The 20,103-nt window shown below is 54.7% G+C and overlaps 1 protein-coding gene across 10 annotated transcripts in view; it reads right to left on the reverse strand.

The window, feature by feature from the left end:
• Positions 1–20,103, reverse strand: part of PLEKHM1 (pleckstrin homology and RUN domain containing M1) — a 57,916-nt gene continuing 37,813 nt past the window's right edge. For 9 of the 10 annotated variants that reach the window (XM_054457452.2, XM_054457453.2, XM_054457450.2 and 6 more), the window contains 6 exons: positions 17,233–18,150; positions 14,477–14,622; positions 9,642–9,835; positions 4,259–4,322; positions 3,573–3,730; positions 1–2,081 (listed from right to left, as the gene is read on the reverse strand). In XM_054457452.2, the coding sequence (XP_054313427.2) occupies positions 1,970–2,081; positions 3,573–3,730; positions 4,259–4,322; positions 9,642–9,835; positions 14,477–14,622; positions 17,233–18,150 (1,592 nt within the window). In that variant the 3' untranslated portion in view covers positions 1–1,969. The remainder of the gene's footprint in view (positions 2,082–3,572; positions 3,731–4,258; positions 4,323–9,641; positions 9,836–14,476; positions 14,623–17,232; positions 18,151–20,103) is intronic. The other variant, XM_063656796.1, reaches the window with a different exon arrangement.

Raw genomic sequence — 20,103 nt, forward strand, 5'->3', positions numbered from 1 at the left:
TGATGAGAAAGATCAGGTCTTTACTGCAAAATCATTCAAAACTCACACGGCAGCAATTCCTTCAATACATTGCAAAGACTCCTCAGGGCCAGAGCCCCGCTCACTAGGAACAGTGTATTGCATAAAATAACATTTTAAAAATAGTGTGGGCACTACCTTTCTGAGGGAGGAGAGGCGGGAAGAGTCAATGCATCAGAAAGCACTGGCAGCTTCTGGGGAACGGGCCCCCCAGGGCCTCAACCCTGCTGCCTCTGAGGGCACCTTCAGGGAGAATCCTCACAGGCCCAAGCCCTCCCCAGGCCAGGCTCCTGCCCACTCAGGGATGGGGCAATGAGGGCTCTGACTAGGCCAGGCTTGTGGTGGAGCGTTAATGTGGGCCATGGGGTGCATAACCCAGCTCCCGGCTTAGGAGGCATTGGCATCTGGGCACAGGTGTGCGCCATGACCGGGAGAAGCTGTGCACAGCCTCCACCTGCCTGCCACCGTCGCCGTCGCCTCTGTTCTGCTGCACAGGCATCCAGCTCCAAGGCTGGGTGGGTGACTCAGCAGCTAATCGCCCCCAGGGAAGGGTGGGGGTGGGCTCATCTCTGACAGTGACAGGCGCATCTCCACCTGAGGCCTCAGACTCCAAGCTGAGCGCAGGTAAGACAGCTAGGACTGAGGGCCTGCTAGGTCCAGAAGAGGTGGGAGAAGGCTACAGAGAGACCAGCAAACCCACATTTCCCCGAAACCTGGAGGGTCTGACCATCACTTTGAAAACAATTCCAGGCTCCCACCCCAGCCCCAAGGCCCCTTCAAAGGCAGTCCTGCTCCGGGGAAGTTCTTCAGTCTCCCGTGTCCTGGCTGGGCAAGTTCACTGATGCTGTGGGAATTCATGGCTTTGTGAGGCGGCGGCTGCATCCACAGGGCAGCTCCCCCGCACGCCCTGCACAGCTTAGAGCGAAGGACTGGGTCACTTCTCCACAGTGCAGGGCGCGGCTGCCTGCCCTCTCTGGCGTCCTGCCTATCTGTGCACTGGCAGGGGTCAGTCAGGCAGAGAGTGTGACCCCGGGCACCCACCAAGGTGGGCCTGGAACATCTGCAGCAGTGCCCTGTCTGTAGAGGGGTGAGGAGCACACGGGGATCGGGGGTGGGCAAGACGGCGACCCTCCCTAAACTGAGGAGGGCTCAAAGTGCTGACAGTGCTGGTTTCCAGTCATTTCTCCTTCTCTTAATGGGGCCGAGGCCCCAGGCTAGAGAAGAGCTAGGGGCTCTGACGCTGAGAAAGGGGTGGGCTCAGCAGGTGAGACGCACTGGGGTGGGGAGTAAAGAGGAGACAGGAAGTGGGGTCACCAGGACTGGCCCTGCCCTGCCGGGGGGCGGTTTGGCACTGGCAGTGAGGGCCAAGGAAAGGCACCGGGTGGGCCCGCAGGCCCTGTCCCAGCAGTGGCCTGCCCGCCAGCCACCCACTGCCTCTAGGCCAGGCCTGAGTGGCTCCTGTGCATCCGCTGGGGGTGAGAATGTCTGGATTTCATGGGTGACTCACGTAGGGTCAAGAATAAAAAAATACTTTCTGTTGAAATATGAATGGGAAAAACCCACCTTAAAAAACTAGACCTTTTAATCAGGAATGTGGAATTGAAAATGCTCCCCAAGTCCCCTTTCCACAGTGTTTGGGCAGCCCTAACGGAGGTGCCAGGACGCTGGTGAGCCAGGGCCTGGTAAGTAAAAGGCCCTGTCTGACCCCAGACAGAGAGCATCTGGTGGTGGCCATGCCTCCTGCAGCAGAGGGGTAGGGGGAGGGCCGGGGACATCACGGGGACTTCCTGGGCTTTCTCTGGGAGGCCGGTGCTCTGGTCACATCTGAGGGTCTTCCTGACAAGGGGACAGAGCTGTGACACGGTGAGTATCCTGGGCTGATGGCAAACCCAGCTGGGATGGCTGAGCCACACTCACCCCCGGCCTTCAGAGCGGGGTCAGCAGGTGGGCATCAGGCAAAAATGTTCTGTTCCTGGTACTTGCGCCGGCGGGCACAGCGGGGGCAGCCCTTCTTCACCACAGCCTGGCAGCTCTGGTGGAAGACGGTCTTGCACTCGGCACACCTGGGGAGAGAGCAGCACGCCTGCTGGTGCCGGCTGGGCTGGAGGTTGCCCTGTGGCCACGCTGGCCAGCCCTTTTGACCAGAACCCACGATACGGCTGTGACGTACTGTGTAACCCATGCACACACGCCATGCCTCTCCATCCCGGAACAGGAGATTCTCTAAACAGTGCTTACCCATACGTCACATAATGCACACTGATATTCTCTGTCCTACTGCATTTTTTATAAATGCTGCTTGAGATTCATTAAAGATCTCTTGCCTATATTTAAAAAATATTTACGGCCAGGCGCGGTGGCTCATGCCTTTAATCCCAGCACTTTGGGAGGCCGAGGCGGGTGGGTCACAAAGTCAGGAGATTGAGACCATCCTGGCTAACACGGTGAAACCCCGTCTCTACTAAAAATACAAAAATTATCCAGGCGTGGCGGCGTGCGTCTGTAGCCCCAGCTGCTGGGGAGGCTGAGGCAGGAGAATGGCGTGAACCCGGGAGGCAGAGCTTGCAGTGAACCGAGACTGCGCCACTGCACTCCAGCCTGGGCGACAGAGCGAGACTCCATCTCAAAAAGAAAAAAAGAAAATTTTACTTATTTTATTTATTTATTTTTCAGAGTCTTGCTCTGTTGCCCAGGCTGGAGTGCAGTGGCACGATCTCGGCTCACTGCAACCTCTGCCTCCCGAATTCAAGTGATTCCCCTGCCTCAGCCTCCCAAGTAGCTGGGATTACAGGTGCCCACCACCACACCTGCCTTACTTTTGTGTTTTTAGTGGAGACGGGGTTTCACCATGTTGGCCAGGCTGGTCTTGAACTCCTGACCTCAAGTGATCCACCTGCCTTGGCCTCCCAAAGTGCTGAGATTACAGGCGTGAGCCACCACGCCTGGCCAAGATGGTATAATTTTAAAAACTCAGCCCCAGGCCCATTCAGGGCTGAATTCCGACCAGTGGACACCGACAGAAAAAGAACTAATGTTCCCAGTTCAGTTTTCTGCTCCCACATGGGTTGCAGGAAGGTCTGGACAAATTTTTCCATTGAGAGGTTGCGGATAATGAGCAATAACTGGGAACAAGAGTGATCATTTCAGCGACACAGTGGCAGTGGCAGGTACCACCCACCAGGTGCCCACTTTGTGCCCAATAGTGCAGGGTGGTAACTCATACAACCCTCCTCAACCCATGCATACACTGAGGCGCCAGGAGGCTCCACTCAGAGAGCCGGTAGCCACCTCTTCTTTAGGAAGACAGATGGTTCCTTAGAGGCAGAGGAGTCCTGGGAAAGCTTGTCTTGTCCCCTGAGCTGGACTGGAGCTGGCCATGACTGCCCAGAGTATGGGCTGCCCCAACAACTGTACCACCCCTTGGCACAGCACAAAGTGGATGTTCAATACGTTCCTGCCCACAGAGCGAAGCCTGCTGCCCTGCGTGCTTGGGCCAGGCTGTGGGTGTGGGGAAGGGTGGGGCTGGGAGGTGGTTGGCTGGGTGTCCCGCATACCTGACTGTGGTGTCAAACTCAAAAGGGAAGATGATGTCGTGGTGCTGGCAGATCTGGCAGATGAAGCCGCGCTGGGTGCACAGGTCGCAGTGGTAGACATGCTGGGAGGCAAATTCAATCAGGGCCTTGAGGAATCCTTCATACACCCCGTCTGCGATCTGCGGAGGGCAAGTAGGAATCCCTCATACACCCTGTCTGCGATATGCGGAGGGCTGGTAAACTGAGGCCCCAGGCCTTTCAAGCAGCTGCACTGAGGCGCCATGGCACCCTGCCTGGAGAACTTCTACCCCCAGTTTCCACACGGGCAAGAAAAGAAAACCTCCCTGAATCAGGCTGAGCAATGCCAGCATCCAGCCCGTGGGCACTGAGGTCACTGGGGGCTAATGGGATTTATAGATGAGACCCAAATTCACTGTACCCTCCCCTTGGGGAAAGGAGTATTCCAAACTCTCTTCCCTGTGATCCTGGGGTTGCTGGAGTGCTTGTTTATTCCAGGGGTGCTGGGGGAATCCGTCCCTGCCCAAGAAGCTGGGGCAGCAGGGCAACCCACCCTGAGCTGCAGAAAAGCTACAGACTGCTGTCTTCTTCAGTAAACTACAGACACCCCCTCTTCCATCTTCCTTGCTGACTTCTCTGGGAATGAAATCTCTCTAGAGGTCTGGGTGGGGGAAGCATGATCCTCTCACCTGCTGGAGGTCAGCAACACTGAACCTATGTGGAGACTCCAAGAGATAATTCCTGTGGTTGAGCCTTCAAACAAAACACAAGCGATTCTTTAGAAAGGTTTCCACGACCCGGCCAACCTGTGTTGTTTACACTCCCCTGGCGCTGCTCACCAGGCAGACACCCCCAGCCTGGGTGGGACAGGCGCTAGGAGTGTAATTCTGCCTGCCTGGGCTTGGGGCCTGGTCTTCAAGGTAACTAACTAGCTGGTGGGACCTTGGGCATGTTACTTAACCTCTCTGAACCTTGGGTTTCCCTCTCTGGGAAATGGAGTTGTCTGGATTAAGTAACTTATTTAAAGCATTTGGCTTGGTGCCAAGCTCACAGTAAACACGTAATTAATCATGAGGAGGAGGATGGGTGCAAACACCTGGGACCAGGAACTGGGCTAAGAGCTTCATACGCATTCATTCATTTGATCCTCACAATAATCCTGTGAGGCTGGTACTATCCCAATCCCAACTTTGAGAAGAGGAAACAGAGAGGTTAAATCACTTGCCTGAGGTCACACAGCTAGTGGGAGAGCTGGAGTTTGAACACAGGGGCCTGGCTCCAGAGCCTGCACCCCTGTCCACCTGGCAAATGCCTAGAGATGCAGGCTGTTGTCATTATTGCCACCATTACATACCAGGGACAGTGCTGGGGACAGCAATGCACAGGATATGGCCTCTGCCCTCCTGTGACCCCTGGTTTGGCCGAGGGACAGACATTCAAGTGTCTGGTTTCAGTGCTACACGAAAGCAACTGAGACGTGTCCTAAGCACAGCAGATCTCATTTCAGAGGTGGCCGGGGGAGCAGAGAACAAGGGCTCAGCCACCAACGCAGCTCTAGTTTCCACCACACCAATGGGAGGGATCCAACGGGCCCTATCCTGATAGGGAGGAAACACCTGCAGAAAGTCCCTTAGTGCAAAACCTGCCTGGCCTGGCTGTGTGTGTTTACATGGGTACTGGGGGTGGGAGGTTACTCCAAGTCAGAGGATGCTTGGGAACCTGCCCCAGGATGCCCCAGACATCTGGGGACAGGATGGTGCCAGCCCTGGGTCTGGGCCTCCAGGGTGCAAGCTGTGGAGCATCTGGAATGGGGACTTGGCCTTGTCCCAGCTGGTGGCCTCAGCTGTGGTCCAGGGAAGCCCAATCCGGGGTAGAGAGGGTGAGTCTCACCAAGCAGCCACACAGGCCAAGATGCCAACTGGCCCCTCAGTTTACCATGCTGGTGTCCCCAGTAAACTTCCTGCACTCTAGGAAGGGAAGCTGCCATTTGTCACCAAGAAAACATGGGACACAGCGGGCTGGGGGGACACAGGTTGGCCCTCAGCTGGCAGGAGGGTAGGCTGATCTGGATGGAGAATTAGCTATGCCATCTGTCTTCTGACCACAGTTGTGGAAGCCCTGGGAGCCCCTGTGCCCTGGGCCTGTCACCCTCTCAGCAAGGACTTGCAAGTGGCTTCTTCGCAGTGCTCAGTCAAGGCCAGAGGGGAGAGGGCACTGACCCGGGGTGAGAGGCCACTTCTCCTGGCCTCCAGGAGAGAAACTCTCATGCACTGGGGCACAGCCAGGCCTACTTGGGGCCTCAGTTTCTCCACCCACACAATGAGGAGAACCCTCTTTGTCCTCTGGCGTGAGGCTGGCTACCTGGGAAAGAGACCAGAGGAATCTGGAGGGCTCTCTGGGAGAGAGGAAGATGAGGGGAAAGGTCAAATCTTAGCTTCTGGAACCGATGAAGTGATGGGGAAGGAAAGGGCCAGGCAAGGGCTGGAAGATTGGGGGGACATGGGTGGGGGGCCTGGGTGTCACCTGTCTCCTGAGCCCTGGCTCCTCCTCTGCTCACCCCTCCCTGGCTGTCGGGAGGGACAATGAGGTCTGGTGGGTGGACTGGGTGTGGGGCATTTCCGTGATGGCTTCCTCCCAAGGGCTGGAGAGGACACTCTCAGGGGCTTCTCTGGCCCTTGGAGACATGTCCCAGGTCTGCCGGAGAGAACCTGGCCAGGCAGCTGCCACTAGTGCAGGACAGCTCCTCCCTGACTCCCTGACATCCAAGACCTGCCCATGCCTCAGCCCTCTCCTCTCAACCTTCCCTCTGGCTGACTCGGTCCAGGCCCAGCTCCCTGGGCTAATTACTAACACCAGCTGCCACCCAGGGCTCTCCCCTTCACAAACTGTACTCCACTGGGGCCAGAATGGTCTTTTTGTGTGTTTGTTCTGTGTTTTTGAGACAGAGTCTCGCTCTGTCTCCCAGCCTGGAGTGCAGTGGCGTGATCTTGGGTCACTGCAACCTCTGCCTCCTGGGTTCAAGTGATTCTCCTGCCTCAGCCTCCCTAGTAGCTGGGATTACAGGTGCCTGCCACCATGCCCGGCTAATTTTGTATTTTTAGTAGAGACGGGGTTTCGCTATGTTGGCCAGGCTGGTCTCGAACTCCTGACCGTAGGTGAGCCACCTGCCTTGGCCTCCCAAAGTGCTGGGATTACAGGCATGAGCCACCGCACCTGGTCTTTTCAGAGTGGTCTTTTCTGAGCCGCTGACCGGAAGTGACAACCCTGTGCTCAAAACCCTTCAATGGTTCCCCACAGGTGGCAGACCAAATCCAAAGGCCTCGAGGGCCCTTGAGTTCTGGGCCCTACACCTGAAGCCCAGCTGCCCAGAGCCCCTCAAGGGTGTCAGTGAGCTGTGCTCCTGCCAGCCTCTTGCTACCGGTCTCTTAGCCAGGAAAGCCAGGATCTCCCCTGCCCTTTCTACTCTTTTCTCATTTTTCTAAGCCCCAGTTCAACAGACACACAATGCCACTGGTGTGGCAACACGTGTGTGTGGATGGAGTGAGGTGCAGGAGCAGGTGGTGGTGGGCTCTGAGAAGGGCTGATTGAATGGTCTCCTTTATTCCCTTTCACAAGTTTTCCTCACTTGGAAGATTGACCTTTGTAAAGAAGAAAAACATTTTAGAAGAAAAAAGGAAAAGATCTCTGCACGCCGTCAGCTCAGATGTCATCTCCTCTGGGAGCTCCTCTGGCCCCTGCCAAGGCTGGATCAGGTGCCCTCAGGGCACACACGATGCGGACCCAGGGCCATCTGTGGCCCAGACTCTGGGTCCCTCATGCAGCCCTCACCACTGCTCAGGATGCCACAGGAACGGAGGAATCACTGGCCCATTTTATAGATGGGAAAGCTGGACCCAGAGAAGTGAAGCAACTTTCCTGACTCACAGTGGGTGAGGGCCTCCCACGCTCTTTCCCGCCCCATGCTGTTTCCATGGGACTTCCACAGGCACGGGAAGCAGGCTGAGCGCATAGCAGGAGTACAGCGCTGCTGCCCAGGGATGGAGCAGGAGGGCCAGGGAGAGAGAGACAGGGCTGCCCCTGGTGCCCACAGAGACAGGTCAGTAAAGCCTATGAGCAAACTCTCTCAGCAGGGCGGGGATGGGTGAATGGGGCTGGGGTCCACAACCCACCCCACAGACATCTGGTCTACACAGGTCTGCAGGCCTGTGCAGGTACCTGGCTCCTTGACCAAGGAGGGTGATGAGGCCCCACCTGACCCCAGAGATTTCACCACCTGGTTAGGTGGGCAGGAGGATAGTCTCTCTGGAGCCCTGGGTCATGGACTCTCAGAGGTAGGGAGTGAGTCAGTGCTTGCCAAGAGGTGGAGACCCAGTCACCCGCGATACTTGGAATGGGCAGAGCCTCCTGGGGTGAAGCCTTCTAGTATCTAGGGTCCCACATGGTGGTCCCTGGAGGGCTTTCTGTTCTTCCAGGCCCTGCAGAGGAGACCAAGGCTCAGCTGGCAGCTGTGGGGCCAAATTCTCTTTGCCTAGGGGAGAGCCCCCTGCAGCACCCCTTGAGAGCCCCTGGGGACCTGCTTGAGGCACACCCTGGCCCTGAGGAGGCCCGGCTCTGGGAGCACTGCAGCCAGGATGGAGGAGGCAGTCTTCAGAGAGGCGCTCTCTGGCCCAGCCCTGTGGGGAGGGAAGGCCAGACGGGGGAACCTGGAGGGGCTTGTGAACTGGTCCCTGCCCCCAGAAACCCAGCAGAGGTGGACTCGAAACCCATTCTGGGCAGTAGGCACCGGCAGGCTTCTCTGCCTGAGGTCTGCCCTCCTGAGGGTGCTGGGAGAGTACAGCCCTGGGAAGACTGCAGCCTGGGCGTGACCTGAGGACTAGGAAGCGTTTATAACAGGCATGGAGAGGCCTAAGTCCCTGTTGAAGTCCAGCACCACATCCCATTCCTGAGCACCAAAGACCCCAGGCCCTGGGTAAGAGAAGCTTCCTGAAGGGCGTCCTGAGGGCCCCGCCCCGATCACGTCTTCTTTGGAGAATTTCAGGAGGGATGCTGGCATGGGCCAGACTGGCTGGACAGGGAAGAGGCGGGAACATCTGGCCCTCGCCTGCCTCTCGCCACACTCCCCACTTCCCTCCTCACTGTAGCCAAAGTTCTCCCTGGGCTCTCCACCAACGGTGCCTTCCTTCATGGCCGGTGCATGCCATTCCTTCTGTCTAGAACGCTCTTTCCCCCTTTGCTTCTCCTTTCTGATTCTTCCTAATTTTTCAAGTCTTACCTTAGAACTCACTTCCTCCAGGAAGTCCTTCCTGCTTTGTCCTCCTCTGATCTGGGCTGGATGTCAAGCCTCTGTGGTTCCAGGACGTCCTGCCTCTCACCCTCACCCCCAGATGGAGTTGCTGGCTTTCCCACCTGTCTCCCTCTCACCCTCACCCCCGGATGGAGTTGTTGGCATTCCCACCTGTCTCCCTCTCACCCTCATCCCCGGATGGAGTTGCTGGCTTTCCCACCTGTCTCCCTCTCACCCTCATCCCCGGATGGAGTTGCTGGCATTCCCACCTGTCTCCCTCTCACCCTCACCCCCGGATGGAGTTGCTGGCTTTCCTACTTGTCTTCCCTGTCAGGCCAGAGGCTTCCAGCGGGTCGGCCCTGGCTCTGCCCTGCTCAGTGTTGGAGCCCACATGCCTCGCCAGGTGTGCAGTGCTTAGTATGTTCTCAGTCCCTGTTTTTGAGTGAACAAATGGATACATGAACAAAACCCCAAAATCACCCCCAAAAGATGTGATCATTTCCCAGGCCCAATGGGAAGATCTCTGCCCAGGTTTCCTCCAGGTGGATGCCTTGCCCTGGGCACTGCCCCCATGTGTGTGTGCGTGTGCAAGAGTGCCTACATGTGTGTACATTTGTGCGTATGTGCATGGGTGTGGATGTCTATGCATTTGTGTATAAATTTATGTGTGTGGGTGTGTGTGCACATGTGTATGTGTGTCTGTGTGTACATGTGCATATAAGTATGTGTGTTTGCATGCATGTGCGTGTGTACGTGTACTCACACGCATACACGTAGAGGTTGCTCACCTCTTGCTGAGCTCCTTCAGGGCGCCGCTCCGGCACAGGCCCAGGTAATCCCCCAGGAGCTTCAGCTGCTCCCGGCTCCTCCCAATGAGGTGCATCCGCTCCACATGCTCGTACAGAGACGCGTTCACCAACTGCAGGTTGATGAGGGGCTGGGCCCGGATCTGTGTCAGAAACTTCAGGGCCTGCCGGCAGATCTGGGGGTACCACCAGGCATTGGGGATGGGAAGGAACGGCTGTTCAGTGAGCACTGCCTGGCCAGGTGCCACATGACCTGCTCACTTACCTGAGGGGCTATCTTCATTTTACAGATGGGGAAACTGAGGCTCAAGGAGATGAAGAGATTTGGCTAGGGTCACCCAGCTTGTAAATGGTATAGTCAAGCTCTGAACCCAGTTTATCTAACTCCCAAACCCACTCTCCCTCTAATGGCAAGGGTCACTGCCCCCTCCCCAATCATGCTGAGATGAGGGAGGGACTGCTCTGGTAACGCCCCCTCCCTCTGGGCCTCACAGATCCTTCCCACTCTTTCCTGTCCTCCCAGCCCCTATTTCCCCCGACTAAAGGAAACAGGCACTCCCTTCTGTGCCCTGACTCAGGAACCAGGTGACGGGTTGAGTCAGGCTCCAGCCACAGGAAGCTACAGATCAGACACAGCTCACCAACAGGCTTCCCTGAGCTCCCTCGGCTCACACCAGTAGCAACACCGGGGCTCCGTGTGCAGCTGAGTGATCCATCTCAGTCTCTCCTGGCTGACAGGGTGTTTGTTGAAGGTTCTACCCTTGGCCCTGATCCTAACACCAACGCCAATAATCGAGCGCCTACTATTGGCAAAACACCGGGTCAGGAACTTGACCACATCCTCCCGTCATTCTCAGAACAGCCTGTTAGGGAGGGTGTCCCTGTCCCCGTTTTCTAAATGAGGAAACGGAGGCTTAAAGGGGCTAACGTAGCTTATACAACCTGCCTGCAGAACCTGCCAGGTCTGAGCTGAGGTGTCATCTCTGAACACCAGGCTGCTGCACTAACCAGAAGCCCCCTCCCCTGCAGCGGCCTCCCTGCATCATAAGGACGGAGGAGCCGTTGTCTCCACAGCTGACAAGTGCATAGTGATTAGAAGTCTGGCTTTGGCCTGGCTCAGATCTTTAACATCTTAACTAGTCCTCTCGTTACATATTTTATTTCTGGTGGCTTTGTTTTTGATACTATTATAAATGATTATCTTTTAAAATAGTAATTTGTTTGCTGATACATAGAAATGAAATTGATTTATTTGACTGTCGTATCCAGCAACCTTTTCAAATTCTAATAAATTGTGTAGGGAAAAAAAAGTCTGGCTTCGGAGTCAGAATGGAATTGAATCCTGCCTCCACCACTTTATATCTATATGAATTGGTGAAACTTATCCTTCTCTGTGACTCAGTTTCTTCATCTGTAAAATGGGGAAAATGAGAGCAATTAAGGCTCACGGGTTTGGGGCCTTTTCGTTCGCTGCTGCTGCTTTAATGCTGAGGCCCGGCACTCGGCAGGATGTTAGCCCAGGACTGGGGCTTCTTTTTCATGGGATTATTTTGAATTCAGATTAAAAGAGGTATTCCAGGAGAGCTCCTGGCACAGGGCCTGGCAGGTGGCACATCCCCAGTAAATGTGAGCTGCTCTCAGCTGCTGTGTGAGTGCCTGGTGTGGCCCTGTTGTCCCCTTGAGGGTTGGGGGACTAAACTGGCCCTCAGGAGACCTGCCCCTGTATTTGGGGGCTGAGGGGGCCTCTGACCTTTTGTCTCCCAGCTCCACCAGCATCTCTCACCTCCCCCAGCAATGGACAACCTCTTCTTTTCCCGTAGCCTGGGGCCATGAGGTACCAGCCCCCCAGCCTAGGGACAGCCCAATGGCAAACTCCTGGTGACTTGGGTCAAGCTGCTGTTCTCTAACCCTAACTCAGCTATTCCCATGACTTGGCCCCAGGCCTTGGGGTGAGGCTCCAATGAAATAACACACAGGAATGTGTGCTGAACACTGCCAAGCACTGCAGATAGGCAGGGGCTTTGTGCTGCCCAGCAACTGTTCCTATCCTGCGGGAATGGAGGAGACAGACAGAAAGAAGCCCCACTCCTGGGCTGACACCCTGTCAGTGCCAGCCAGGCCTCAGCATAAGTGGGTCAGCCAGAATAGCAACGGTGAATAATAAGGCTCCAAACCCGTGGGCCAGCCACTTTCTATCTTGAATTTCCCTGTGTTTCCTAGGCCAGCAATCTTTGAGAGGGAGAGCGAGCTGAGGATTTCCTGATCTCAGATATGCCTAGAGAAGGATTGTACTTTTCTTTTTTTTTTCTTTGAGATGGAGTTTCACTCTTGTTGCCCAGGCTGGAGTGCAATGGCGCAATCTCGGCTCACTGCAACATCCGCCTCCCAGGTTCAAGTGATCCTCCTACCTCAGCCTCCAGATTAGCTGGATTATAAACATGTGCCACCACGCCCAGCTAATTTTTGTATTTTTTAGTAGAGACAGGGTTTCTCCATGTTGGTCAGGCTGGTCTCGAACTCCCGACCTCAGGTGTTCTGCCCACCTTAGCCTCCCAAAGTGCTCGGATTACAGGCGTGAGCCACCGTGCCCAGCTAGGACTGTACTTTTCTAGTTAGAAAAGGAAGTGGCACAAGGATGAGGGCAGTGAATAAGGAGATGGCTCAACGGAAGTATCAGGGTCCTGTAAATAGTTAACGTGTTTTATGATCAAAGGGTTCTTTGCATTTTTGGTGATTTTGAGGCTTAATTTCCTCTACGTAGTTAGTTAAATATTTAACACTGAGAGCGAGGGTGGGGACAAGGCAAACAACAAAAAAATCAAAATGAAGCCAACTTCTGTGGGGTTTCCCTGCCCCAGGGAGGTGGAGGCTGAGGTAGAACTGACTGAGAGAATCACCCTGCACTATGACGAAGACACATCCACACATCAGGACTACATAGCTGGCAGGCCCTGGCTCTCCAGAGGAGCAAACAGCTTCTTCATTGTGTTTCTGTGTCTATCTTAGTAGAAATCTGTGCCCTTGGAAGAAAACCAAATTTGCACCCCTTGAGGCAGACACTGACCAAGTGAATTAGGTAGATGGGTGGATGGGTGGGTGAATATAGGCAGGAGGTGTGACAGGCCGCTGGGAGGGAAAGGATATTGTTCTGACAGGCACACACTGCCACACCTGCCCTCCCAACAACCCCAACACAGACACTGTTGTTAACCCTCCTTTTACAGATGAGGAGACTGAAGCTAATTTGCTCATGGTAACACAGGTAGGAAAGTGGCTAAGTTCAGCTGGCGAAAAGGAAAATTCTGAAAGACTTTAGGATATATCTTATTCAAAAGCATTTGGTGAACATAAAAAAGTACCCAAGGCATAATATTAAGAACCAGGCTTCTTATAAAGCAGTATGAGTCCTGTGTGATCCCAACTTTATAAAAAGTAGATGCATATGTCAATAAATGCACAGAAAAGGGTATACCCCGAAATGTTAATAATGGTGATCTCTCGGTTATGACACAGAATTTTGATTGGTCTTTGGGCTTTTCTGTAACTTTAAAATGTTAAACAATAACCGTGTATTATCTTAATAATGGGGGGAGCCACAGAAAAAGTGCTTTTCAAAAACATGAAATAAATAAGCCCATGTAGGGCCTACAGGGGAGTGCAGTCACCTGGGCCTCACAGGGTTGGCAAAGGCAAGGATGACTGCTCCAAGGTATAGCCAGCTTGCTGGCCAGCCCATCTACCCATCCACCTACATATTCACCCATCCACCCAACCATCTACCCACCGTCCACCCATCTACCCATCTACCTACCCATCTACCCATTCACCTAACCATCTACCCATCTAGCCATCTGCCCATTCACCCACCCATCTACCCATCTACCTACCCATCCACCTACCCACCAACCCATCCACTCATCCACCTAACCATTTAACCATCTGCCTATCTAGGCATCCATCTACCTACCTATCCACCCATTCACCAATCTACCCAACCACCTACCCATCCACCCATCCACCAACCCATCCACCTAGCCACCACCTGCTCATTCACCTACCTACCTACCCAGCCACCTAACCATCCACCTAGCCACCTGCTCATCCACCTACCTACCTGCCCATCCACCTACCCATCCACCAACCCATCCACCTAGCTACCACCTGCTCATTCACCTACCTACCTATTCATCCACCTAACCATCCACCTACCCATCCACCAACCCATCCACCTAGCTACCACCTGCTCATCCACCTACCTACCTGCCCATCCACCTACCCATCTACCAACCCATCCACCTAGCTACCACCTGCTCATTCACCTACCTACCTATTCATCCACCTAACCATCCACCTAGCCACCTGCTCATCCACCTAACCATCCACCTAGCCACCACCTGCTCATCCACCTACCTACCTGCCCATCCACCATCCATCCATCTATCTATCTAATCTATCAAATCTATTTTATCTATCTCTCTATTTTATCTATCTATTTTATCTATTTCTCTATTTATCATTTATCTGCTGGTGCCTTAAGCAGTTATGTTTGTAGCTGCAGGAAACCATCCTCAAACTCTTTCCTCCTGGGGACCAAGACAGCCACCGATAGAGCTCTGCCCAGGGCTGTGGACAGGCACCAAGCTTTTCTCTTGGTTAGCTCCCCAACATCACAGTGCCTGAACCAGTGACCCTGGCTTCCCTTGTTTAGAGGAGCCAAACTCCTCTAAACAGATGAACAGCAGCAGCAAAGAGGAGTGAACACCCCTCTGTCCCTCAGCAGCCCTGAGTGGCTGTGACAGGCTGGGCTCAAGACTTACCGGGCGCTTGGTGAGGTCCCAGTTGTGGATGATCCTGGCCGGAATCACTGAGGCATCGTCTTGGTGGCAGATGTCACAGTAATAGAGGCCAGAGAAGGCACAGAGCTTGGGTCGTACAAAGGAGAAGCCGATCTGCCGGGAGCAGCCTGGGGAGATGGGTGGAGAGTGAGTGGTGTGGCCAGAGTCAGCTCCTAGTAACTTGGGAGCTGCTGTGGTGGAAAGGATCTGCTAGTTGATTTTTTTTTAAGGTAGGCACAAACACAAGAATAACCACCACTCGTATTTCCACCACTCAGAACTCCGCTACTAATTAATCCTTACAACAACACACTGTAAGAACTATCATTATTTTACAACTGAAGAAATGGATGCTCAGAGAGCAATGGATGCTCAGAGAGCTCAGAGACCAGACCAGGAAATCTGTCTGGTCACATAGCGATGAAGTGGCATGGCTGGCATTCATATCTGGGTTTGGCTGGTTCCAGAGCCTGAGTTCTGCTTCACTACCCCTTGCTGTCTGTGTCCAGTGTCCCCACTGCTGGCTTGGCAATGCCAGCCTCCTCTAGGTCTACCCCTCCACTCGGGCCCCAGAATGGAAGCAGCAGAGTAGGGGCTGTGGCAAGCAGCAAAGTAGCTGGGGGACAGGGACTGGGGTCGGGGCAGGCAACAGGGAGCGGATGGGCAGCCAGCAGTGGGCAGGGGAGTCTGCACAGTGTCTGATGCCTCGGGACTGTGGGGCAGGGCTGGTTTCAGCCCACTTGGTTGGAGGTGTCTCCACAGCCGTGGCCAGTGGGAATAGGAGTGGGATGTGCCCTGGGCAAAAAGCAGAGGCCCTGACTCAAACCCTGAACATGTGCCCTAACTCCTCCAGGGGCAGGCAGAAGGGTCCCCGGGCCTTGGGACCAGAGGGCGGGCTCTGCTGCTCACCAGCTGCCTCAACCTGACCTTCACCTAATTTCTTCAAGGTTCCATTTCAGTGACTGTAAAATTCAGCTACTACCAGCTATTTTGTGGGGTTATTACAAAGCTTAAATGAGACAAGGTTCTGCAAGTATCCTGCAAATTATGAGATACAACCCAGATGCCAGTGGTTGGTGTCTGCCACTGAGCCAGGCCTGCTGGGTAGAAAGGAAACCCAAACTCCCTGGTGGCGCAGTCCCACCCGCTGGTGGGTGGCAGCCATGGTGAGAGTTGCCCCCGCAGCATTTACACCCACAGGCGAGGAACCCTTTCTTGCAAGCCCTGGAGTCCCAGCCCCCTCAGAGCCTGGCCTCCACGGCTGAAGAGCAAAGTGTGCTGGGGCAGGCGGGGGAGAGGCCAAGCGAGGCTTGCAGGTGTTTTCTGCAGGAAGCTCTGTTCTGCCTAGCTTCTCCCATCCTCCCGGGGCCAACCGCAGACCGCTTCCTTTCAGACGCTTGAAACAGGCTTCCCTCCAGTCTGTGCCAACAGGACAGCTCCCAAACCAAGGCTCAGCTTCTTGCTCTGGCCTTCTGCAGCAGGGCAACCCCTTCACAGGTCACCTAAGGGTCCCACGGTGATGGGATGCCATCTGCCCCGGATGGTGGGGGGAGTGGGAGGAGCTAACAATGGAACATGGGCAGGGAGATGTCACTCAACCTTGAATAAGACCCTAGAGGAATGTCCTCTAGGGTCCTGCCTAAGAGCACAGGCTCTGGGGCCTGACCGTCAGGGTCCCATTTCTGCCTCTGGCCAGGCATGGTTGCTGATACCTGTAATCCCAGCACTTTGGGAGGCTGAAGCAGGAGGATCACTTGAGCCTAGGAGTTCAAGACTAGCTTGAGCAACAGGGGGAGACCCCATCTCTACTAAAACAAACAAACAAACAAAGGAAAATTCTGCCTCTGCCACTTACTAGCTGTGTGAGCTCAGTAGCAGACACCAACCAGGTACTTACCAGCTCTGTGCTTCAGTTTCCTCCCCTATCAACAGAGATGATAATAGTAGCGCCTATCTCTACAGGGTTGTTATGAAACTTAAATGAGATAATCCAAATAAAGCAGCTGGCCCAGTACCCAGCACAGAAGTATTAGATTTGATGATGAGGAAGACATAGCAGATGTACTGACTTGGAATAACATCCACAGTGTAGGAAAAAACCAAGTTGTGGAACAATATATCCAGCATTCAACACAGCAGCCAAAAACCCCATGTGTCCCCTTTAAATGTAAATGAATTTAAATGGAAAATTCAGTTGCTTAACCACACTAGCCACACTTTAAGCACCTGGTAGCACTACGTGGCTTGCAGCTATGGCACTGGACACACAGATCTAGGACATTTTCATCATCACAGAAAGTTCTATTGGACAGCACTGAATAGCACGAGCCCATTTTTGTAATTAAAAAAAAAAGGGTGTACACTTACAAAAGCAGCAGAAATATTTGGAAGGAAACCATGCCCCTGCTCTGAAAGAACAGGACAGTAGAGCAAGAAGAAAATGAAGCAGGCTGGGACTCCCTGAGCAGCGCAGTGAGTAGCCAGCCTGCTGCCCATCAGTGGGAGGTGGCAGGAGAGGGACGGGTGAGCAGGGCCCACTGCCTATGAACAGGGCACTGGCCCCAGCCGGGGCTGGGGAGGAGCAGAAGCTGTAGGGCAAGCCTGATCTGTGGCCTCATCCCTAGGGGAAGGATGGGGGCATTTGCGGGGAGGCAGAAGGGTGGGGAGCCTAAATCAGGAACCCGCAGGAGGTGGAGTGAGGCTGGCAGGCTGGGGGTGGCAGCAGAGCAAGTCGGCACCTGCACAGAAGCAGCCTTGGGAGTCAAGGCCTTTCTCCATGGGGATGGCCACCAGGTACTGCAGCAGGAAGCCGTTCTCCCGGGTGGCAAATTTCAGCACCTCCTGACAGTTTTCATCCAGGCTCCCACCTAGGGTCACTGCCTCCTCGGCCGTCTCCAAGTAGGATGCCAGGACTTTGCGGACCAGATCCCTCCACAGGGCGGCCTCCTCGGCGTTCCCGGCCTGCAGCTTCAGGACAGCCTTGGCCGTGATGATTTTGAAGAAGGACGGGCCCCCAAGGCTTGTGTCTGGCAGGATGTCCCGGATGGTCTCCACGCCGTGGCTGTCACTCAGCATCTTCTCATTGTTCCTGATGCGGAAACATTTTAGAGCCTCCAAGGACAGAGAAAATATATAGGGCATCCAGGTCCTGTCCATGTACAAGTACAGCAGGGACTCCTTGATGGCATCTGGCTCTGGAACCTGGGCGGACGACCAGTCAAACTGTGTGACCTGGAGAGCCGCGGGCTCCAAGAGCAGGTCTGAGGGAGAGGGGCAGCCCTGGGGCGCCTCGGGGGGTTCCTCAGGCTGGTCTGGGTACTGCACGTTCACCCACTCATCCTCCTGCTGAGGCCGGACCTTCTGCAGGGCCTCCCGCACCCGGTCCAGCCAGTCCTCAGCTTCGTCCTGGGAGGAGGCGCGCAGGGCCAGCTTCTTGCCAGAGAAGACCAGCTCAAAGCGCCCGTCACTATGGGCTGGCCCCACAGACTCACAGCGAAGCAGGGAGCAGTTCTCCACACAGGTGCGCTCCTCGTTGCTCAGGTAGAGGCGGAACTCCAGCGGGGAGAGCTCGCAGAAGAGCTCCTTCCAGATGCCCATTGCCCCCCGCCGCTCCACGGTGCCCAGCTTCATGAGACCCCGGAATGGGTTGGACAGTCCTGGAGGCAGAGGCAAAAATGGGCACATTAGTTGACGGGTCTGTCTCTGTCCTGCCCAAGGCAGCCTCTGCTGCCTGGTGCCCTGCAGTGCGTGTGGCCAGTGACTGTCCCCAGAACACAGGCCAGCCATGGGGCACTATCACATGGGACCCTGAAAGCTGGATGGGAACATCCCCATTCTCACCGTCCACTGCTGCTCTTGCGTCCTGTATTTCACTGAGAAAATAAGAGCACCCAAAAGATCACCTCCACACGCCCTGTTCCCTACACCCACACCTTCCCTTCCGTTGCCAGAGACGAACCAAGTGTGCTTCTTTCTGTGTGAGGCCAAACTCTCCCTTTGTGCAGGAGGTCTCTCCCTTGGCCAGCTACTCAAGGACAAGGAGCAGTCCTTCTCTCCTCTGTCGCTGCTTTCTTCCTTCTCTATGGGGTGACTCCCATCGGCACACATGCACGCTGTCATTTCTCCCATCTTTAGAAACACCTCTCGTCTCCACGCACTTCCCTAATGACCACCATGTTTCTCAGGCCCCTTTACAGAAAACCTGTTTGAAGAGGCATCAGAACTGTTGGTTTTGGCCAGAAGCGCTGGCTCACGCCTGTAATCCTAGCACTTTGGGAGGCTGAGGTGGGTGGATCACTTGAGGTCAGGAGTTTGAGACCAGCTTGGTCAACATGGTGAAACCCCATCTCTACTAAAAATACAAAAATTAGCCAAGTGTGGTGGTGAGCACCTGTAATCCCAGCTACTAGGGAGGCTGAGGCAGGAGAATGGCTTGAACCCGGGAGGCACGGGGTTGCAGTGAGCTGAGGTCACTCTACTGCACTTCAGCCTGGGCGACAGAGGAGTGAGACTCCATCTCAAACAAAAGAAAAAACCTCTTGGTCTCTAGTTTCCCTGCTCCCATTCCTTCTCGAACCTGCTCCAAGTAGGCTTCTCTCCCCTCATTCCACTGACACTGCTTCTGAGATGGCCAATGCCCTCCTCATTGCCAACCCCCAGGCCACTCCTCAGCCCTCGCCCCAACCCTTCTCTCTGGCTTGGTCCTCCCTGTGGCCTCTCACATTAGAATGCCCAGATGTCAGTCCTGGGTCCTTGTCTCCTCTCTGTAGATGCCACTTTCTCACCACTCTACCTGCTCTCAGGCTTTAGCTCCCAATTTTTATCACCAGCCTGGACCTTGTTCTTGAAATCCACATTCATATATCCACCTGTGCCATACATGTCCACTAGGATCTCAGCTGACATGTCCAGGATGAATTCCTGCTGCCAGCCTGCTTCCTCCTGAATGATCCTCATCTCACCAAATAGCAAAATTCATGCTTCCAGATGCTTGGGCTAAAAATCTTGGTGTTACCCCAGGTTTTCTTTCTTTCCCAGCCTACATCAGCAAATCCCATTGGCTCTGCCTTCCACACATCCGGAATCCTCGCCTCTCCCCAGCCACACCCCACCCACTGTCATCTCTGGCCTGGCTTGTGATGACAACCTCCTAACTGGTCTTTCTCCCCTTCTCCCCCGTAGTCCCTCAACGTAGGCGCCATGATGACCCATTTAAAGGGAAGTCAGAGCATGTCCCTCTGCCCCAAAACTCCACAGTGGCTGCCATCTCCCTTAGCAGAAGCCAAAGTGCTTCCAGTGGCCCACAGGCCTCGTCAGGTTGACCTCATGGCTCGTGGCCACGCCCCCATCTCCTCTCTCCTGCCACTCTGGTCTCCACTGTCCCTGGATGTGTCAAGCGCAGCCCCAGCGCAGGGTCTTTGCATTTGTTCTCCTTGCTTGAAACACGTACATCGCCTCATGCCTCCTTCCCTCTCTCCCCTCGCATCTCCTCAAACATCCCCTTATTGGTGAGGGCTTTTCTGGCCATCCTATATGCAGTGGTCCACTCTCTACCTCTGTAGACAGGTAGAGATTTACTGTCCTCCATAGCACTTATTACCACCTGACCA

This window comes from Pongo pygmaeus, chromosome 19, assembly GCF_028885625.2.
Source record: "Pongo pygmaeus isolate AG05252 chromosome 19, NHGRI_mPonPyg2-v2.0_pri, whole genome shotgun sequence".
Classification (NCBI taxonomy): Eukaryota; Metazoa; Chordata; class Mammalia; order Primates; family Hominidae; genus Pongo; species Pongo pygmaeus.